Genomic DNA, 22,595 nt, shown 5'->3' with positions numbered 1-22,595 from the left:
CACGGCTGCAATTCAGCCCAACCTTTCCGTCGCTAAGCGAGACGCTGTGCGGGTGAAGCAATTTGGAAACAAATCATCATAATAATAATTGGGTCGGCTTAAATATTTGTCCTGGGGCTTCAGGCCCAGTTTTCGCCCAGGAAGAGACGCTTACAGAGTCATGAGGACTAGCATCCTTGTCAGTGATCCTCAGTGCTAGAAGCAGCTGTCATTCATGCAGTCAATGGAGACGCAGGGGGGAGGGGGTGTCTCTGCACGGGCAAAAAAGTTGTTGGGTGTGTAGGTGGCCCTGGACGTACGACCACAACCTCTTGAGACAGTGGTTTATTGGACTCTTTCCTCACTTTGCGACCTTTTTGCTACCGTCATTAAGTGAATCAATGCATTTGCCAAGCTACTCTCACGGTCTGGCTTCCCCACTGACTTCGCTTGAAAGGAGATCGCGTGACAACTCTCCCCCCCCCATGCAATCCAGGGCACCTCAGCGGTCGTTAAGTGAACCATTGTAAGTCAAGGACTACCTGTGTCCTGAATGTGGGAGGTGACAGGCGTCTCCCCGTGTAAACTAGAAAAATCATTTTTTTGCAAAATTTGCAAAATTTTGATCCCGGCTGGGCCACAATTCCCAGAATTCTTAAAAAGTTGCCAAGTTTAGAAAATTGTTGGGTTGGAGCTCATCGGGACAGGCTGATCTTGGGCCACGTTGCTAAATGGAGCCTCCTCCTCCAGAGGCAGTCTACCCCTGCCTCACAGAGAGCTGAGAACCCTCTGCAGCCCCCAACGGATCCTCGGGCTTTTTTCTTTTTTTCTTTTTTTTTTAAGCGGTGTTCTTGTGATTGACAGATCCCAACCCTGGAAAGTCAGTTGTGCAAAGCACCCAAACCGAAACCGACTTTGTGCTGACATTCACCTGGCTTCAGGCACGGGATCTTTCTGGCTCTACATCTGTACATGCTCAGGAGCCCTCTCCCCCTCCTTTGCTTCGTTCCTGCTTTCCACCGTGGGGTCGAACCTTGGCAAACCTGGGACTTGGAGTCCTTCAGTTTTCCAAGTTGCCAAACTTTAGGGACTCCTGTTGCCATACAGATGCCCTCCAGGTACCCCTTTAAGGGACACCGGATTTCTCTCTTTGTGTGTGTGTGTGGGGCTACTGGTTCAGTCTCCACCCTCTGAATGTGCAGGGAGGGCCCCTCCCAGATTCCCGAGCCCAAACATCTGGAGCCTGCCGGTTAGCGGGAACCCTCCCTTTCCCGTTAAACGCTGCCGTTGCCTATGGCCGCCCACCAAGTGTGTCAGAGGTTGAGCCGGAAGGCTTGCCAGGGCCCCGGGAGCTGCGGGGTTAATGACTGGCGTGCCAGAGGGGGAAAGGGGGGGGGATCAGGGGGGGGGGCTGGGAAGTGAAAGAGAAGGCTGGCCTCTCGCCAAGTAGGGGAAAGGACAAACCCTCCCCCCCCCCCATTCCTGCTCTGGGTTTCCAAAATATGCGGAAAGCAGAGCCAGAAAACCTCCAGTTCTCCCCTTTGCCCTCCCCCCTCCCCAAACACCAGGAAAATGTGGGTGCCCCCCCTCCCCCAAACACACAGACACCTCCCAGCCACTCTGAATTTGGGGTTTTGGCTCCTGGGGAGAAATTCCAACCTGCTGCTAGAGATTTTTCCTTCTTAGGGAAGCCGACTGGCTAGAAGGAACGCGGATTTGCAGAATAAGAGAGCTTGGAAAGGGATCCTTGGAGGTCTTCTAGTCCAGCCCCCTGCCCAAGCAGGAGGTACTCGGCCATTCCAGACAACTGCCTGTCCAGTCTCTTCTTTAAAAAAAACCTCCATAGATGAAGCAACCTACAATTTAGACCATAGGATAATAGGGTTGGAAGAAGGGAGCCCAGAGGTCTTCTAGTCTGACCCCCATGCTTAGGCCGGAAACCCTGCAGCATTGCAGACAATTGCATGTCCAATCTCTTCTTAAAAGCCTCCAGGGATGGAGCCTTCACAACTTCTGGTGGCAAGCTGTTCCACCGGGGTCTGTGCATTTGCCCCCGCCCCCCTCTCCTTACGTACTCCCACGTTATGCCCCCTGCGCCCTAACAAACACGGGTGAAACCCACAGGGGGCATGAAGCGCTTTTTCCAGGGTTTTTGGTGGATTTTTTTTTCCTTGGCCAAGCCCCCTACAGATCGCTTAGGTCAAATGGAGGCTCCCCGAAGTCTGCTGTGGATGATGGGAGTCGGGTTCAAGCACCGCGAGAAGGGAGCGATGGATGAGGGGACGTGGACTGGATGCCCAATGCGTGGCGTCTTGCCAGCACGGCTCCGCGATCCCCGACGCTGTTAAATACTGGCTTAGATTTCGTGTTGTTTGCCTCCGATTTTATCTCTGAAAAGAAACGTCTGGATGATCTTTTGGGTCTCTCTGAAAAGTCTCAAAGTGGGCACAACAGGGTGGGTGGGCGGGCATTTTGACTGTTCCGGACTCCCCAAGGCCTTGCACCGTCCTCTGACTTTGAACGGACACTTTTATTGGCCCTTTCGGGGAAAAGGTACGAGGCCTCGTCCCCCTGTGCCCACAGGGGAAACTGAGGCAGGGGAAAAAAGAGCGGAGTCCCTTGCCCAGTTTTTAGTTCCCGCGGGTGTCGGTGGGCAATGGACCCCTCCCGCTCGCCTTCCTAGGGTTGGCTGTGCGCAGACGGTAGACTGCTTCTGTAGAGAGAGGCTCCTTCGAATTGTTCTGGCCTTTGATTGGCTGGAGACCGGGGGCGGGGGGTGGTGTCTGCTCTGCTTTTTATTGAAGGGAGACCCTCAGGGGTCCTTGTTGTGAGATCGGACACGTCCCATCGCCCGTCCCTCCCCTGCCTCTGCCCCCCACTTCCTCCCCTTGACCGAGGGGCACACCGGCCCTTGGTGGTGGCAGCAGGCTGTGTTGGCACCAACCAAGGCATCGGGCACGGTTGGCAGCTGGCAAGAAAGCCTCTGTCTGGTTCTTCCCTTTGTTGGAAATCCAAAGTTGATGAAGATTAGGATTTAGGGTTTCTAGTCCTCAAGTGTGCTAGTCTTCAAGAATTTGACGCTAGTCCTCAAGAACTCCTGGCCAGCTCAGATTTTCCCAGGCCTGTCCTTGATCCAACTCTTCTCCTCCCCTGTGTGTGTGTATGTGTGTGTGTGTGTGTGTGTGTGCGCGCGCCTGGTCACGTCCTCCCTTGCCGACTGAATGATGCAAGCCGGCCCCTCCCTCCCTCTGGCGGAGGGGGGGGCGGAGAGAAGGAATTGGGGGAAAGTTCATGTTTACACTCCAGGGTCTGTTTCCCCCCCCTCGTCCCCCTCCCTCCCCTCCCTCCACAGCCCGCCCTGTTCTCTGGCATCCTGCCCCAGGCAGCTGTTTCCAGAATCTCCGCTAAATTTATCCCAGGCTGGGAGGGAGGAGGCCCCTCTCCCCCCCCTCCTGCCACCCCCAGCCCCCTCCCCTGCAATTCCGAGGATGCTGATTTCTCTCCCCCCTCCCTTCCTTGTGCAAGGGCCAAGAACAGGATCTCTCTTTGTCTGGGGCTGCAATTCCTGCCCCCTTTCACACACACCCGCCCCCCATCTGCTCTGGGCTGCCCTGGGCAAAGTCCCCTTCCTCCCTGCCACGTCCCTCCTCTCACCCTTCTGCCCCGTTGCCCACCTGTCCTGCCCCACCCTGGCAGCTGCTGGGCCGGCCCAGAGCAAAGTCCAGCTCTGGCACTGTGTGTGTGTGTGTGTCCCTCAGCACCCCAAACTGTGTCCTGGTGACCCATCATTGCCTGGGGTATGAATGAGCTGGAGGTTCCTGAGCACGTGCAGAGGGCTTTGGGTGCAGACCCCGGTTGCCCTTGGTTGGCTAGGGAGGGGGCTTTGGGGCAGCTTTCAGCCGGGCTAAGCTGAATGCTTCTGGGCAGGGGGGAACGGACCAGCCCCCATGCTCAGTTTTACCCATGGAAGAGGATCCTTTGCAGCCCAGGGTTGAATGCGGGGGGGGGGGGGGGCTGGTGCTCTCTGAGCTGGGCGGTTTTCTTGCAGACGTTTCATGACCCAACTAGGTAACATCATCAGTGCCAGGAAGAAGGGGGGAGGGGGAGGAGGACTGTGGGGTCCTTGGTCCTCTCTGGGCTTGGTGGGGGTTTTTTGCAGACGTTTCATGACCCAACTAGGTAGCAGCATCAGTGCTAGGATGCTCGCTGGACCAGCACGGGTGACGTTACCTAGTGGGGCAACGGAAGTTCTGCCAGGAAGCCCCCAAGCACAGCCTTTCCTTTTTCCTCCCGAGGACGGTTGCTCAGCCTTTTCCAGCACGGGCAGAACATCTGGATGGCATCTGCTTGAAGAAGTTGGGGCCTCCCGCCGTCCTTTGAGTCCGATGCCCGTCCTTCATTTGGCTCTCTCTTAGTCCGAGCAGAGAAGGGGGCAAAGCAGCCCTGTCTCCGAGGGGGGAGCCCAGGGAAGGGCGGGGGGTCCTTGCACCCTCGATCTTCACTTTCAGCGGTTGTGACTGAGCACCACAGGAGGCTCAGCTGGATCTCTGGAACTCACACAGGACAGGCCTCTCTGTTCGCCTGCAGCAGCCCCCCCCCCACCCCCACCCCCACCCCGTGCCCCTCCTGGTTCCTTCGTCATCATGGCAAGCGATTTGAAACAAGCCTTGCTCTGCCCTGGGCCTTTTGTGGGAGTGACAGTGTGTGTGAGTGAGAGAGAGACAGAGAGAGAGAGAGAGAGAGAGAGAGAGAGAATATAAGAGCAGCAGAGTGAGAAAGAAAGTGAGAGAGAACAAGAGAGTGAGAGAGAGAGAGAGTGAGAGAGAGGAGAGAGAGAGAATATGAGAGGAGAGAGAAAGAAAGAGTGATAGAGTAGAGAGAGAGAGAGAGAGAGAGAATGAGAGATGACAAGAGAATGAGAGAGAGAGAGAATATGAGAGAAGTAGAGAGAGAGAGAAAGGGAGAGGAGAGAGAGAACAAGAGAATGAGAGAGAATGAGAGAGAATATGAGAGAAAGAAAGAGTGAGGGAGGAGAGAGAGACAAGAGAATGAGAGAGAGAGGAGAAGAGAGAGAGAAAGAAAGAATGAGAGATGGGAGAGAGAGACAACAAGAGGAGAGAGAGAATGAGAGAATATGAGTAGGAGAAAGAGAGAGAGAGAGAGAAAGAAAGAGAGACAACAAGAGAAGGAGAGAGAGAGAATATGAGAGAAAGAAAATGGAGAGAGAAAGAATAGAGAGAATGAGAGAAAGAATGAGACAACAAGAGAGAGAATGAGAGAATGAAATAGAGTGTTTGAGAGAGAATGAGAGATAATAGTGAGAAAGGAGAGAGAGAGAGAGAGAATGAGAAAGATTGAGAAAGAATGATAGATAAAAGATTTTGAGAGAACAAGAGAGGAGAGAATGAGGGAATGAGGGAATGAGAGAATGAGAGACAGGATAAGAGAAAGAATGAGAGAGAATTAGAATGAGAGAGAGTGTGAGAAAGGAGAGAAAGAGAGAATGAGAAAGAATGATAGATAAAAGATTTTGAGAGAACAAGAGAGGAGAGAATGAGGGAGTGAGGGAATGAGAGAGAATGAGAGACGGGATAAGAGAAAGAATGAGAGAGAGAATTAGAATGAGAGAGAGAAAGAATGAGAGACAAAGATAGAATGAGAGAGAGAGATTAGAGTAAGAGAGAGAAAGAATGGGAAAGAGAATGAGAGAGGAAGAATGAGAGAGGAAGAGGGAGAGAGAATGAGAAAGAGAATGAAAGAGAGTGATTGAGAGAGAATGACAGAATGAGAGAGAGAATGATAGATAAGAGATTTTGAGAGAACGAGAGAGGAGGGAATGAGAGAGAATGAAAGCGAATGAGAGACAGGATAGAATAACAGAGAGAATGAGAGAGAAAATGACATAGGCAGAGAGAGAGAGAGAGAGAGAGAGAGAATGAGGGACACACAAACTCCTCCTTTTCATTGCGTGCTCTCCTGCATTTCCTCAATTTTGTGGCTCTCCCTTAATGCCGTAGCTGCCTTTGGGCTGGATCCCCCGTTGTCCTCCCCTCCTCCTCCTCCTCCTCCTCCTCCTCCTCCTCTTCCTCTTCCTCTTCCTCCTCCTCGCTTGCCGTGCCAAAATGCCAACCCTGTTAGACTGGAAGCCCCGTTGCTTTGTCCGCCCATGCCCCAAGGCCTTCTGCCCATGCAGTGGGGAAGGAGGGAAGGAATCCCCCCTGAACGGAATAACAGAGTCACGGAATAAGAGGGTTGGGAGGGACCTTGGGGGTCTTCCGTCCAGGAGACCCTGCCTGGGCCATTTCTGACAAGTGGCTGTCTCTTCTTAAAAGCCTCACAACTTCTGGTGGCAAGTCGTTCCCCTGGTTAAGAGTTCCAACTTTCAGGAAACTCCTCCTTAGTTCCAGGTTGCTTCTCTCCTTGATTAGTTTGCTGCTTCTGCTGCTTTCCAGTGCTTCGGAGAATAAATTGAGCCCCCTCCTCTCTGTGGCAGCCCCTCAAATGTTGCAGTACTGCTATCCTGTCCCCCCTGGTCCTTCTTTTCATCAAACTAGACCTGCCCAGTTCCTGCAACCGTTCTTCGTCTGTTTGAGCCTCCCGTCCCCTCATCCTCTTGGTTGCTCTTCTTCTCTGCACTCTTTCTAGAGTCTCCGCATCTTTTTTCATATCGTGGTTACAAAAACTGGGAGTAGGTATTCCAGGTGTGGCCTTACTAAGGCTTTGTAGAGTGTCCTGGAGTGATAACCGGAGGCAGCTGAATGAAAGACCAAAATTGGCACCTGAACACCTGATCTCAAGATGTCGTCAGTGCCGGAATCTTCAATCTAACTCCGTGGGGAACGTGTTAAATTATTTTGCACACCCCAACTTTGAGCTTCAGGGTTAAGGATCCGTACATTGATCGATCTTGGGAAACCAATTATGCACGGAGGGTGGCGCAACACAAAAGGCGCTGTGTGATCGGAAGCGTTTACACGGGTGCACCAACTGGGGAAGGTGAGGGTGGAGGCATTATTGCATATTTCAAACTCCCAACGCTGCATCTCGTTTCCTCCTCTTTGCTCCGTGAGGCTCCATTCCCCAAAAGCCATTATTATTATTATTATTATTATTATTATTATTATTATTATTATTATTATTATTATTATTATTATTATTATTATTATTATTATTATTATTGCATCAATAGAATTGTATCACAGCGGCCAGTTGTTTCGCCGGATTTGGCATTAATTACTAGTCGGGCCCCACCCAGGGGCCTAGGACATCGTAACGTATTTTCATAATATGTGTGCGGATTATTATTATTATTATTATTATTATTATTATTATTATTATTATTATTATTATTATTATTATTATTATTATTATTATTAAATTGTGCATGCTATGCAAGGAGTCGGTAAAATTATGTCGATGAGCAGGGTTAAGGTTCGGGCTTCGAATTGCTAACAGATTGATAGTCTGGATAACAAATCCTTTTCTTTCAAAATAACAATGAAAATATTTCATCCACTGTTGGGAGAAAACGTCCTTCTGGGTTCAGCTCCAAGTGGGTGGGAAAAGATCCTGGAAACACGGAGGCTTCTTGGAAAGAGGGTTTAATGGTGGACAGGATCACGTGGTTTGAGCTCCTGAACAGAAAAGGGGGATTAGAGGCTTCCAGATGTTGGGGGGAGAAGCAAAGAGACAGAGGTGCCGAAAGTCCCTGGTTTTATGCCCTCTCTGGCCTTTGACCTTGATCTTGTCTTCTGATTGGTTGTCAGACTCCCGGGGGGGCCATGCGGGGGCAACTCTCTAGGCTGAGTCCACGTTTGGTCACTGCAACCGTCATAAATCCGAGTCAGTTGCTAAGACTCCAAATTTTGATCACGCAACCACGGGGAGGCTGCGACGGTCGTAAGTGTGAAAAACTTTCATGAGTCATTTTTTCCAGTGATGTTGTAACCTTGAGTGGTCACTAAACGAATGGTCGTAAGTCGAGGACCACCTCTATGTATTCATACTGTCACGTTGAAAATGCTTAAATTTGGAACCTGGCAATGAGTAGAATTCCAGGTTTCACTCTTTCAGGGCCTCGGCAGTTGCAAAGTCCTTGTACTTGCAGTCCTCCACTTACAACAGTTCACTTAGTGACTGTTCTAAGTTACAACAGCCCTGAAAAAAGTGACGTTATGACCAATTTTCACACTTAATTTCACACTTACGGCTTCCTGTGGTCACATAACTTCCATTCGGATGCTTGTCAACTGATTCGCACTTACAACGGTCACAGCGTCCGAGGTCATCCCGTGATCCCCTTGGGCAACCTTCTGACGGGCGAAGTCAGTGGGGAAGCCAGATTCGCTTAACAACCGAGCGACTCGTTTAACAACGGCAGCGATTGGCTTGCGTTAAATGGGGGCAAGAATTCACACCGCATGTTTTTCACTGATCCACAATAAAGTCTGGCCGTAAGTCGAGGACAGCCACACCAGCCAAAAACGTTTCCCCCTGGAAGCTGATCGTAAGCAAAGGGATCCATTCTGAGGTCCGTTAAAACATGCCAAAGGATCTGTCGGACTGCAGCAGGTGTGGGATCCAGCCGGTTCTGATCGGTTCGGGAGAACCGGTAGCCGAGATTTTGAGGAGTTTTGGAGAACCGGCAAATACCGCCTCTGGCTGGCCCCGCCCTCTCGCCCCCCTCGTCCCCCTCCCTGTAGCCCCTTGTCTTTCAGCTCAGCTGATTCACGTGGCAGAGGGGGTGGCTGCCTCTCAGCTGAGGTGAAAACCAGCTGACACAGCGCTGACACCGAGGGCGGCCCTGGAGTGCTGCGTGCGAATGCTGCGTGCACAGCACTTTCTCTCTCTCTCACAGGAAGAGGTGGGAAAAGATTTTGAATCCCACCACTGGGCTGCACAACTGGCCCCGAATCCTCCCTCCTTTGCAAGGGGATCTCTTCGCTCCGTCGACCGGCTTCCGTAAGACGCAGGTTACGCCATCCTGACTACCTCTTTTCTTTGCCCTCTCTTGCAGAGCTTCCGGCCGGCTGTCACAACCTTTTCCTGGAGGGGCAGCAGACCAGCGGGGTCTTTGAGATCCAGCCCCCCGGAGCCCCGGCTTTCAAAGTCTTCTGTGACATGGGTAGGTTCGGCTGGGGGTGCAGGGCCTGGGGTTCAAATCTCTGAACAGCCGGGAGCTGGCTGACTGGGCTTGGGAAGAGGGTGAGGTAGATGGGCGCCTTGCTTCCACTGGAAAAAGAAATAGGAACAGAGCGGAATGGAGCGGAATAGAAGGGAATTGGGATGGAAGAGGGGAGAATACAAATGGAATGGAATAGGGTGGAATAGAGAATAGAATGGAAGAATATAAGAATAGAATAAAATAGAATAGAATAGAATAGAGAACAGAACAGAATAGAATAGAATAGAATAGAGAATAGAACAGAAGGGAGGGGAAGGGAACAATATAAGAATAGAATAGGGTAGGATGGAATAGAGAATAGAACATAGAATAGAATGGAAGAGATTGGAAGGGAAGAATGTAAGAATAAAATAGAAAATAATGTAATGAGATTGGATGGGATAGGAAGGGATCGGAAGGGGTCGGATCAAATAGAATAATCAAATAGAATAGAAAATAGAATAGAATAGAATAGAAAATAGAATAGAATGTGTGTGTGTGTGTGTGTGTCCCACTATATATGGGTGTAAGTATATATATATTTATGTATATAGTATGTATATATGTTTATTAAGTTATGCACCAGTATATAGTATGTATATATATTTGTTTTCGTAGATTTTCACGGGTGTAGGTATGCTGGTTTTGTTGTATTCGGGTCTTTTCCCGTGGAAGATTGAAATTGTCTTTGCAATGTTTTGGCAAGATCTCACCTGCCATCTTCAAGCTTGGGCTTAAAATGTGATCGGAGCTGCCGTCTTTCTGTAAGTCTTGGTGGGAGGGGATGGGGTGCTGGCTTTGTTTCAGTAAGTGGAATGATTGGTTGTGTGGTTGTATCATGATTGGTAGATTGGTGCTGATTGGTGCTGGCTGTGTGTTCGTTTTTCTTTTGTATTGTAATGGCCTGGGTGGTGAGTAGGGTTCGTTTGTTGATTAGGGCTGGTTTCCAGATGTTTGGTAGGCGGGAGGTATCATCACGTTTGTTCATGTTGTGGGGGTGTTTCTCTATTTCGATGGCTTCCATAATTATTCTCTTGTTGAAGTGTTCTGTTTTGGAGATTAACCTGGCTCCTTCAAAGTTGATTTCGTGTCCTGTAGCTTTAAGGTGCTGGAAAAGGGAAGAAGTTTTTTCTTTTTTTCTTACTGCATTTTTGTGTTCTGTGATGCGTGCATTTATTCTCCTGTTTGTTTGTCCTATGTATGTTGCAGGGCAGATTTTGCATGGTATTTCGTAGACTCCTTGGTTTTCTAGCTGGATTTTGTCTTTGGGGTTTCTTTAGATGTTGGCTATTTTTTGGTCAGTGGTGAAGGCTGTCCTGATATTGTGCTTGTGGAGAATTTTGCTGATTTTATCTGTGGTGCCTTTGATGTAAGGGAGGAGGGCGATGCCATGGTCCTGTTCTGTGCCTTGGTTTTTTTGGGGGGGGGTCTCCTTTTGGATTAGGTTGGTGATTGTTTTTCTTTGGAATCCATTGGAGATTAATACATTTGTGAGTTTGTGTAATTCAGTTTTCAGGTGGTCTGTCAGCTAGGCGTTTGGTTCTGGAGATGAGGGTCTTGGCTACAGAGTTGATCTGTGCAGGGTGGTGATGGGATTGTGCGTTTAAGTAGCGGTTGGTGTGTGTGTTTTTTCCCCCCCGGTAGATGGTGTGTCCTAGGGAGCCATTGGGTTTTTTGTAGATTAGGACATCCAGAAAGGGAAGTTGGTTGTTTGCTTCTATTTCCATGGTGAATTGTATTTTGGGGTGTAGGCTGTTGAGATGTGTGAGGAAGTTGTCCAGATTTGGCCACACAGAAAAGAAAAACTGGACAACTTCCTCACACATCTCAACAGCCTACACCCCAAAATACAATTCACCATGGAAATAGAAGCAAACAACCAACTTCCCTTTCTGGGAAGGCACCACAGATAAAATCAGCAAAATTCTCCACAAGCACAATATCAAAGACAGCCTTCACCACTGACCAAAAAATAGCCAACATCTTAAGAAATCCCAAAGACAAAATCCAGCTAGAAAACCAAGGAGTCTACGAAATACCATGCAAAATCTGCCCAGCAATATACATAGGACAAACAAACAGGAGGATAAATGCACACATCACAGAACACAAAAACGCAGTAAGAAAAAAAGAAAAAAACGTCTTCCCTTTTCCAGCACCTTAAAGCTACAGGACATGAAATCAACTTTGAAGGAGCCAGGTTAATCTCCAAAACAGAACACCTCCACAAGAGAATAATCATGGAAGCCATCGAAATAGAGACACACCCCCACAGCATGATCAAACGTGATGATACCTCCCGCCTACCAAACATCTGGAAACCAGCCCTAGCCAACAAACGAACACCACCCACCACCCAAGCCATTACAATACAAAACAGCAATGCACATACAGCCTGCACCAATCAGCACCAATCTACCAATCATGATACAACCACACAACCAATCATTCCACTTACTGAAACAAAGCCAGCACCCCATCCCCTCCCACCAAGACTTACAGAAAGACGGTAGCTCCGTTCCCATTTTAAGCCCAAGCTTGAAGATGGCAGGTGAGATCCTGCCGAAACGTTGCAAAGACAATCTCAACCTTACACGGGAAAAGACCCGAATACAACAAAACCAGCATATATGTATGTATGTATGTATGGATGTATGGATGGATGTATGTATGTGTGTTACAACCTCTGGTATGCCCAAATATGGGAGGGAGCTCACTACTCCCCCTTTCTGTCCTTTGGCTTATTACAGAAGACCACCCAGGCAGAAAACCATATTTTTAATGTTTGTGTTGTATTTGTGCTGATAAATAAATAAAGGGAGACTAGTATAGATCTATTTCAAGCTATTTAGCTCTCATCAGCTAGCCATACCCTTACTGGGATTCGAACCAGGGCTGTATTGCATATTAGGCCGATGTAATTGCCACTAAGCCACAGGCTCTCCTCCTTTATCAGCTAAGCCAGGGAAATAGGTATGTATTTGTGTTACAACCCCTGCTATGCCCAAAATACAACTGCCTAATATGTAATACAGCCCTGGTTCGAATCCCAGTAAGGGTATGGCTAGCTGATGAGAGCTAAATAGTTTGAAATAGATCTATACTAGTCTCCCTTTATTTATTTATCAGCACAAATACAACACAAATATAAAAAGGCAACATTAAAAATAAAAATATGGTTTTCTGCCTGGATGGTCCTCTGTAATGAGCCGAAGGACAGAAAGGGGGAGTAGTGAGCTCCCTCCCATACTTGGGCATACCAGGGGTTGTAACACAAATACATACCTATTTTCCTGACTCAGCTGATAAGGAGGAGAGCCTGTGGCTTAGTGGCTAATACAACTGCCTAATATGTAATACAGCCCTGGTTCGAATCCCAGTAAGGGTATGGCTAGCTGATGAGAGCTAAATAGCTTGAAATAGATCTATACTAGTCTCCCTTTATTTATTTATCAGCACAAATACAACACACACACACACACACACACACACACACACAGATATATATAATATAATATAATTAAGGCAAGAGGCAACTTAGAATTGAGGAGAAATTTCCTGATAGTGAGGAGAATTAACCAGCGGAACAGCTTGCCACCAGATGTTGTGGGTCTTCCGTCATTGAAGATTCTTAAGAGTTTGGACGACCATTTGTCTGAGGTGGTCTAGGGTCTCCTGCTCGAGCAGGGGGTTGGACTAGAAGACCTCCGGGGTCCCTTCCAGCTCTAGGGTCCTAGCTTCTAATAAAAACCCATTAAAAAGAGGCCACCACACAATCAAAGCAGAGAATCGGTGGAGGGAATCCGCCTGTGTTTTGTGGGGGGGGGAGGGGAATTGCACAGAGGTCCAGGGGGCTGGATGGGGGTGGGGTGGGGTGGGTCAATTGCCCAGAAGCCAAGCCAGGGCCGTGCCCTTCATCCCACTCTCTCCGTTGGCAGAGGACGGTGGCTGGACGGTCATCCAGAGGCGCTTGGAGGGCTCGGTGGATTTTGACCGACTTTGGGACGCTTATAAAGACGGCTTTGGAAATCTGACAGGTGGGTGAAGGGGGTGAGAGTGCCCCCCCCCCCCCGGAATTCCTGCCAGGAGGAATTCCTGCCCTGGCACACGGAGGGGGGCACCGGGTTGGAGAAGGCACCCAGCAGCAGCTTCGAGATACGTCGATCCTAAGCTTTGAAGCTGCTTTCTAACTGCTCCAATCTCCCAAATTCATTTAACAAGTTAAAACATCAGTAAACAGATAGTTCTCAACTTACTATCATTCGTTTAGTTGAGTTGGTAATTACAGCGGCATTGAAAGTGGTGACTTAGGTCTGATCCTCACACTTATGACCGGTCCTCACACTTATGGCCATTGGAGCATTCCCCCCCCCCCCAGTCACTGGATCAAAATGCTGGCGTTTGGCAACCACCATTGTCTTTACAATGATTGGGGTCATGGGAGACCCTTCCTAGACCGTTCCGACATGCAAAATTACTGGAAGGAGCCAGATTCGCTTAGTAACCAGGCGTTTCGCTTAACAACTGCAGTGATTCGCTTAGCAACCGCATCAGAAAAGGCCGTGAAATCTGTGCAATTCACACATCCGTGGATATTCCTGCCCAATTGTGGTCATAAGTCGGCAACTAACTATACAGGTAGTCCTCGACTTATAACAATTTCATTTAGCGACCTTTCAGAGTTAGAGTGGCACTGAAAAATGGGAGTTAGGACCGGCATTTTTCCACAGCTCCGAACTTTGCAGCATCCCCCTCCTCCCCCAATCGTGTGATCAAAATTCGGACACTTCATCTTTATGACCGTTGCCGTCTCCACGGGATCATGCCATTCCCCTTCCGGCAAGCCAAAATCAATGGATCAAACCGGATTCACTTAACGACCGGGCGACTTAACTTATGCACTGCAGCGATTCCCTTAACCGCAGGAAATATACTGGAATAGTAATAAGGATATACTAAAGGAAACCAGAATATAAAATACTGGGATACTAGAATTAGTAGAAACAAATGTCTCACTTAAGAGCAGACATTGGGGGGGGGGGGGCTCCATTGCAGTCGTAAGTCGAGGACTTTCCCGTATAGCTCCCAAATCAAGGTTTTTCATGGCGCTCTTTGCTTTTTTTTCTTTTTTAGGGGATTTCTGGCTGGGCTTGGAGAAGACGCATGGGATGGTGAAGGACGACCGCTTTCAGCTGCTGGTCGAGCTGCGAGATTGGGAAGGCAACACTCAGAGAGCCCACTTCCTCTTCCGTCTGGGCGGGGAGGAGACGGCCTACACCCTCAGCCTCCTGGGACCCATCCGGGGGGAGCTGGAGAGCGCCATGGGGGACTTCCCCCAGCTGCCCTTCTCCACGCGGGATCGCGACCACGATCTGAAGGGCGACACCAACTGCGCCAAGCACCTCTCAGGTCAGTGGGGGCGGACGGAGCAAATACCCGGAAGCGGTATTTTATTTTTTTCCCCAACCCCGTCCCCTTTAAGGGGAGCGGACTTCAACTCCCAGAATTCCCCAGCCTGGGAGTTGAAGCCCGCTGCTCTTAAAGGGGGTGGGGTTGGGAAAATCTGACCCAGAATTGAGAATTGGGAGAGCGATGGAAGATTGAGGCCCGTAAAAAGCAGGCAGAGCTTTGAATGCAGCGATGTGGCCGCCATCTTGACTTATTTGACCACACTCTTCTGTCGGGCGAAGGTAGAGCACCAAGCAGAGACCCAGAACGACTTTGGGCCAAATCCACTTAACAACCGCCACTCAGTCACTTACTGATTTTGCTTAGCAATTGTGCGATCAGAGGTCATAAAATTGGGTGTGACTTGCTTAGCAGCGGAAGTTAGAAACCAAGAAAAGGGAGGGCAGAGAAAGACCTCGTGGTTCCATTGAGTTTCCCCTATTTTGTTCCATTTCTTAATTTTTAGTTGACTTGAGTTTAATGTAATGATTTAATTCCCGTTGAAACTCTTATCATGCCTGCAAAGAACCCATGAGAAAATCTTCTCAAAGCTTCTGACCCAGTTTGGGATACACAGATAGTCCTCGACTTAACAACAGTTCGTTTGGTGTCCGTCTGTCATTACAACGGCACTGAAGAACAGGGACTTACGACATTTTTTCACACTTATGACCCAGCAGCAGCCCCCATTGCTCACGTGATCGAAATTCAGAACCTTGGTGACTGTTTCATATTTTCGACGGTTGCAGTGTCCCGGGATCATGTGATCCCCGTTTTCGACCTTCTGACAGGCAAAATCAAGGGGGAAGCCAGATTCTCTTTTGTTGCTGATTTCACAACTGGGGTGACTCAAACGGTGGGAAGAAATGTGATAAAATGGGGCAAAACTCAACAAATGTCTCGCTTAACACCAGAAATTTTGGAGCTCCGTTGTGGTCATAAGTCGAGGACTGTCTGTAATCTTTCCCTCTGGCCCATCGACGGAGCTGCTCCCCTATTGGGGTCTCGGAAGGGCATCCCGCCTCCAGTCAGCTTACGTGCCTGGCTGACTCCCGTTTTCTGCTCCTCTTCTCCTTGCAGGAGGCTGGTGGTTCAGCTACTGCGGCCACGTCAACCTGAACGGCAAATACTTCCGGTCCATCCCACGGCAGCGGCACGAGAGAAAGCAAGGCATCTTCTGGAAGACCTGGAGAGGGCGCTACTACCCCCTGCAATCTGTTGCCATGAAGATCCGCCCTGCAGAGCCGGACCGGGGGTCCTAAGCCCTCCCCCTCCCCCCAAGAGACTGGGCACAGCCCTTCTTCCTGCCCCGTTCCCACGAGACGCAGCTGGTCTCTGTCTCTGGAGCCCGGGCAGCGGTGCCCCACGGCTGGCATTCGATTAGGGAGTCTGGGCGGGGGATTCCTTTTTAAGTGAGGGGGTGAGCCTGGCCAACTGGGGGAAGAGCGCATGGGCATGGGGGAAGGCTGCTGGGTTGTGGGGCCAGAGGAATTTGGGGAGTGCCACCTCTCAGCCTCCTGCGATTGTGGGAACATCTTTCATGCCCCTCCAAATGCAAAACAGATGTGGCTTCCTCCCACCCACTGCGCCCCCGAAAATATATGTGCAAAGGCATTGAGACAGCTATGGGGCTGGGGGGGGGGGCAAGACCACTCCCTCCTGCAAATGTGACCCCGATGTAGGGGTACACACAATGCTGGGGCCTCTTTTCACGGACCTTCCAAACTGGCCGCCTTGAATTTAATGCCCCACCCCCAATCTCTTTGGATCTCCTTTAGGTCATATTGACTTAAAATGTTTCTGTTTTGGTCTTGCGCAGGACTGTTGTCCAGGGAGGGTCAGGGGGATCAGTGGTTACATGTTACGTGTGTTTTTTCGTCCCCTCTTTTCCAATGCGTTGTTTTTTTTAAAAAAAGAACCAAAACCTTGGACTATCGCCGAGTGAATATTGTTGTGTAAACGTTACAAAACTGTGTTTCGCCGTTAAAAAGAGACGAGAGATTTTTGTTTCTTCCTCTTTGCTTTTTTGTTAAAAAAAAAAAATCTTTTTATACTTAGGTATGTGAGACTTTGTGGTCAGTGATATGTCTTTTGGGCTTTGATGAATAATAATTAAAAACAACAGGATTTTTTTTTCTTTTCCGTTCAGATTCTTTTTGACGGTAATACGGGACGATCTAAAAAATAATTTGTTGAAGCTTTTCTAGGCAGTCCTCGTTCAAACGCTCTATCTGACCGGAAGCTTAGGGGTGATACACACCATGGAAAAGATACTTTAAGTCTCTGAAATTCAGGATTTGGGCACCAAGAGGACATCTAGTCTGCTCACTTGCCAGAACAAAAAGACATGATCCTGAGAAAGAAATTGTCTAGAGTGTAAGTCCTCGACTTATAACAGTTCATTTAGTGACCGTTTGAAGTTACAATGGCACTGAAGAAAGCAACGTTGTTCACACTTATGACCGTTGCAGCATCCCCGTGGTCACATGATCGAAATTCAGATGCTTGCCATTGATTCGTATTTATGACGGTTACAGCGTCCCCGGGGTCACGCAATCCCCTTTTGCGACCAACAGACAAGCAAACTTCAGATTCACTTAACAACCAAATTGTTAAGTGAATAACAGCAGCGATTCACTTAACAATTAAGAAAGGTCGTAAAATGGGGCAAAACTCACTTAATGACTGTGTTAGCAACGGAAATGTTGGGCTCTATTGTGGTCGTTAAGTCGAGGATGACCTCGACCTTCTGACAAGCCAAGTCCACGGGGAATCCAGATTCTCTTAACAGCTATATCGCTAACTTAACAACTGCAGTGATTTGCTTAACAACCGAGTCGTAAAATGGGGAAAAATTTACTTATCAAATGTTTCACTTAGCAGCAGAAATTTTGGGGGTTGCATTCTGGTCATACGTCATTAGCTGTAGTGTTTCAATAACATTAAGATCTGTGAACTCCCATAATTTCCCAGCAAGCATTGCAAACTAAGAAATTCTGGGAGTTGAAGTCCACCCATCTTAAAGTTGCCGCAGTTGCGAAACGCTGCTCTAGGATGGATGCATCTCACCCATCAGCCGCCCCAGAAAGGGCAACAAGGTGGGCCCTGGGTGGGGGGGCTCCTGGGAATCCCACCCTAGACAACGGCAGTGGTTCCCGCAGAATGACGTGGACAAATGATAAAGAGACGCATTCTGCATTTCTTGATGTAAGGAAGGTTGCTTTGTGCGAGTAACAGTGCAGACTTCCGGGAAGCACAGGTGAGCAGACTTCAGGTAATCCTCGAGTTACAGCCGTTCATTTAGTGACTGTCCAAAGTCACAATGGTAGTGAAAATAGTAACCGTTTTTTACCCCACCACTGCAGCATCCTCGTAGTCACATGATCAAAATTCAAACGCTTGGCCACGGAATCTCATTTATGATTCCTGTTCTGACGGAGGCTTCCCGAGAGCCTGAAGGGAACTCCTGGTCCCTAAAAAACCCCTTTTATGAATTGACTGTGAATTCTGCTCTTTTGCTCCCAGCAAAGTCTTTCAATGGAGGAATTACGGTCACAGATCTTCTCTGGCTTGGAGAGCTGCCAGGCCGATCTCTGCAAAACTTGGCAAGGAGCCTCGGAGAGTCAAGAACCAATGAAGGGAACTAATGGTCTCTCCTGCAAACTCCACTCCCCTTTCGCTCCTCTTTTATTTCCCTTGGGAGGGGCCATTCATCGTCTGGCCTTACTCACAAGTTGACCCCTCTTCTTTAGCTGTTCTCTTTGTCTGGCAACTCTGTGCATGCGCCCACTGGGAACAGGCTCCAGCTGTTCTTCTGCCTCACTGATGTCTGACTCTGAAGGCAGCTGATAACTGTCATACGGCCCTGGACCCCTCTCTGCCTCTGACACAGAGCTCTCATCAGAGCCTCCCCCAGACTCCCAGGGCTGGCCCATCTTCCTCCCCAACCTCCTCCCTGTCCAAATCTGCCAGCCAGCTTTGCTGACCACTGGCGAGCCACAACAGACAATCACATGATCAATGGGGAATCCAGATTCACTTAACGACCATGTCACTAATTTAACAACTGCAGTGATTCGCTTAAAAGCTGTGGCAAATAAGGACGTAAAATGGGGCAAAATGCAATTGTCTCCCTTGGCAAAAGAAATGTTGGGCTCAATTGTGTAGCAGAATGACACGGACCCTGGAGGTCACTTAGTCCAACCCTCTGCTCAAGCAGGAGGCCCCATACCGATTCACACCAACAGCTGCCCAATCTCTTCTTAAAAACCTCCAGTGATGGAGCAGTTGAGAGCCACTTTACTTCAATCAATCGGAACAGAGCTGGAAGGGACTTTGGAGGTCATCTAGTCCAACCCCCCCTGCAAGCAGGAGACCTTATACCAGGGGTCCCCAAACTTGGCAACTTTAAGACTTGCGGACTTCAACTCCCAGAATTCAACTCTCCAGACGGCTGCCGGATGGAGAGTTGAATTCTGGGAGTTGAAGTCCGCAAATCTTAAAGTTGCCAAGTTTGAAGACCTCTGCCCTAAACCAGATGGCTGTGCAGTCTCTTCTTAAAAGCCTCCAATGATGGAGCAGTCTACCTGTATTTCCTTAGAGTCCTGCAGCCCCAGGGCCGACTCTAGAGGATGTGCCTAAGGAAACCTCCGATGTAATTTTATCCGAAGCATTTTGCTTATTCAGCCGAGCTCCCCTGTCTGACTCATCACTGGAATAAAAAGAAATGGATGAATCTATTTAATTTAAGTTGAGCTCTTAACTGGGAAGGATTACAGACTGCAAGACCTTACATTACAGGATTAGCCTGGAGTCCCATTGAAGTCAACTTGCCAATTACTTTACTAAGCTGTTCACTTCACCAAGCATGTCTGAATGGCTAGCTGTGCAGAATGCATGAAGTCAAAATATGCTTTGCTCGTTAATATCTTAATATTTTGCACACATCAAAAGCCCTGTCAACAGCTTGACTTTTCTTTAAAAAATGGACTTTTATCTCGCAAAATATAGGCATCGGGTCACCGCTGTCTTCTGACATCACATCCAATTTACTCTTTAAAGCATAAAAGATGGCAGCAAAAAAAAAAAAAAAATCTTAGCAGCCTCGGGTGAAAAATATGATCTTTTCAAGCCATATTAAATGTTAACAAGCGAAATCTGGGACTGTCCTGGAAAATGAAGTTAATTATTATTAAGCCTCCGGTGATGGGACTATGGACTGACCTGAAATCAAACTGACCTGGGGACTGAGGGGGCAATAATTGCAAATTATTTTGGGCTGAGTCATGCAAACGCTGTGGACACTATGATGCCTTGGTAAGGCCACTTAGAATACAGCGTCCAGTTTTGGTTGCCATGCTGTAAAAAAAGAAATGGAGACTCTCGAAAGAGTGCAGAGAAGAAGAGCAACAAAGAGGATGAGGGGGCTGGAGGCTAAAACATATGAAGAACGGGTGCAGGAATTGGGTGTGTCTAGTTTAATGAAAAGAATTAGGGGAGACAGGATAGCAGTCTTAATATTTGAGGGGCTGCCCCAAAGTTGAGGGATTCTCCAAAGCACCTGAAGGCCAGAGAAGACGTAGAGGCTGGAAACGAACCCAGGACAGAAGCAACCTGGAATGAAGGAGAAATTTTCTGATACCGAGAATGATTAACCAGTGGAAGAGCTTTCCTTCAGAAGTTGTGAATGTTCCAACACTTGCACAACCATTTGTCTGAAATGGTACAGGCAGGGTTTCCTGCCTGAGCAGGGGGTTGGACTAGAAGACCTCCATGGTCCCTTCCAATTCTGTTTATTTTCTTCTCTTCTCTTCTTTCTTCTCTATCTTCTATTCTCTCTTCTCTTCTTGGAGTCAAGGGTGCCATGGCTCCCCCTGGTGGACCTGCCAGAACTTGAGGTCTTTTGTCAAGGAATTTTAGAATATAGAATATAATTCTTTATTGGCCAAGTGTGGCTGGACACACAAGGAATTTGCCTTTGGTGCAGATGCTCTCAGTCTGCATAAAGAAAAAAAAATACATTCATCAAGAATCATAAGATACAACACTTAGCGATAGTCATAGGTTACTAATAAGCTATCAAATGATACTAGGAAGCTAAATAAAACCATATAAATCATAAGGATACAAGCAAAAATGTTATAGTCATTAAGTAGAAAAGGAGGTAGGTAATTGGAAGGAAGAGGAGAATAATAGTAATAGAGTCTTAGTAGATAATTTGACAGTATTGAGGGAATTATTTGTTTACCAGAGTGATGGCATTTGGGGGGAAAGTGTCCTTGGGTCTAATTGTTTTGGTGTGCAGTTCTCTCCTCTCTCTATCTGTCATGTATGTATGTATGTATGTATGTATGTATGTATGTATGTATGTATGTATGTATGTTAAAGGAAGGGAAGAGAATTTGGAAGGGATATTGGAGGTCTTCTAACCCAGCCTCCTGCTCAAGCAGGAGAATTTATACCATTTTAGACAAGTGACTGTCCAGCCTCTTCTTCAACACCTCCAGTGATGGAGCATCTATGATTCCTGGTGGCAAGCTGTTCCACTGGTTAACTGTCCTCACTGTTTGGAAGTTTCTCCCTAATTCCAGGTTGTTTCTCTCTTTGATTAGTTTCCATCCATTGCTTCTTACTCCTGCCTTCAGGTGCTTTGGAGAATAGGCGGACCCCCTCTTCTTTGGGGCAGCCCCTCAAATACTGAAGTAGTGGTTATCATGTCCCACGTGGTCTTCCTTTTCTCTAGACTAGCCAAACCCAAAGCCTGCAGCCGTTCTTCATACGTTTTATTATACCTGTGTGTTTCTGTGTGTCTGTCTGTATATACTGTATGTGTAGATAGATGATAGATTCTATTCATTTCTATTTCTATTAGTTCTATTCTATTCTACATTCTATTCTATTCTCATTTCGTATTCTATTCCATTCCACTCTATTCCATTTTATTCTCCATTCCATTCTATTCTATTCTGAAAATATTGAAACCATAAAGAAAGTAGACAGAAATGTGATGGGTCCGACCCTCTGGAATGACCTCCCCCCCGGATATCAGAACTACCACCGACCTCCGCTCCTTCCGTAAGAAGCTTAAAACCCACCTGTTTAATTTAGCTGGCCTGGCCTAATACCAATTTTAGTCCCTCAAGTCTGCATTTTTAAATTTTTAGGGGTACGCTTTTTAGCTGATTTTAACTTTTATTATTCTGTACAGTTGAATTTAGGTTTAATTCGCTTTTAAGGGAATATACTTAAGGGTATTTATCTTTTGTACCTGTTTTTAATGAGATGCCTGTACACCGCCCCGAGTCCCTTCGGGGAGAGGGGGCGGTCTATAAATTTTGAAAAAAATAAAATAAAAAAATAAAGAAAGAAAGAAAAGCAAAAGGCACCCACTACAATTACACTTAAAAGGAAAGTTTAAAAAAATACGAATTGCATTCTAGTGAAAGTATACGTTCTCCCTTTCCTCCCCCTTCCATATCCGCATCCAGTAGCCACCTTTAAATACTTAAACTTTGCACCAATTATCTGTAACTCTTCCAGATGTCCGAAACTGGGATGCATCCAAGGGAGGCAATTGTGGCTTGAATGTGGATAATGTCCCGAGATCCGGATGGGATGGCCCCCGTCCCTTCTCTGCTGGTGTTTCACAAGGCCCGAAGACCCAGCTCCCCCCCCCAAAAAAACCACACCCACACAGACCTTTGAGAAGGGGGTGCAATCCTCCCCCCCAGTTGGGTGGGTCTGTTCCTTTTGGGTCCCATCTGCTTCTTGTCACCTCATCATTTATTCTTCTTCTGTCCCCTTGCCTTTATTTTGGATGGTTTTACTTGGGAACTGCCCAGCATCGTTGGCCGTGTTGTCCATTTGGATCATCAATCCTCATTTCTATTGTAAATGTTGCCATTGCAGTATACAGATAGTCCTCAACTTAGAACTGTTCGTATAGTGAATGTTTAAAGTTACAGTGACAGGGGAAAAAAAATGACTTTTTTTCAAACTTACAACT

At 47.8% G+C, this 22,595-nt stretch overlaps 2 protein-coding genes across 3 annotated transcripts in view; both read left to right on the top strand.

The window, feature by feature from the left end:
- ANGPTL4 (angiopoietin like 4) overlaps positions 1 to 16,716 on the top strand; it is a 45,907-nt gene extending 29,191 nt beyond the window's left edge. For both annotated transcript variants that reach the window (XM_081936366.1, XM_081936365.1), the window contains 4 exons: positions 8,996 to 9,103; positions 13,081 to 13,179; positions 14,276 to 14,551; positions 15,671 to 16,716. In XM_081936366.1, coding sequence (XP_081792492.1) covers positions 8,996 to 9,103; positions 13,081 to 13,179; positions 14,276 to 14,551; positions 15,671 to 15,852 — 665 coding nt within the window. In that variant the 3' untranslated portion in view covers positions 15,853 to 16,716. The remainder of the gene's footprint in view (positions 1 to 8,995; positions 9,104 to 13,080; positions 13,180 to 14,275; positions 14,552 to 15,670) is intronic.
- MARCHF2 (membrane associated ring-CH-type finger 2) overlaps positions 7,659 to 22,595 on the top strand; it is a 79,142-nt gene continuing 64,205 nt past the window's right edge. The window contains exon 1 of the mRNA XM_081936424.1: positions 7,659 to 7,674. The gene's annotated coding sequence lies outside the window, so the exon portion shown is untranslated. The remainder of the gene's footprint in view (positions 7,675 to 22,595) is intronic.

The sequence above is a fragment of the Natrix helvetica genome (genome assembly GCF_964273705.1).
Source record: "Natrix helvetica genome assembly, chromosome: 1".
Lineage (NCBI taxonomy): Eukaryota > Metazoa > Chordata > Lepidosauria > Squamata > Natricidae > Natrix > Natrix helvetica.
The sequence above is the reverse complement of the archived record's forward strand: the minus strand, read 5'-3'. Positions and strand labels throughout refer to the sequence as shown.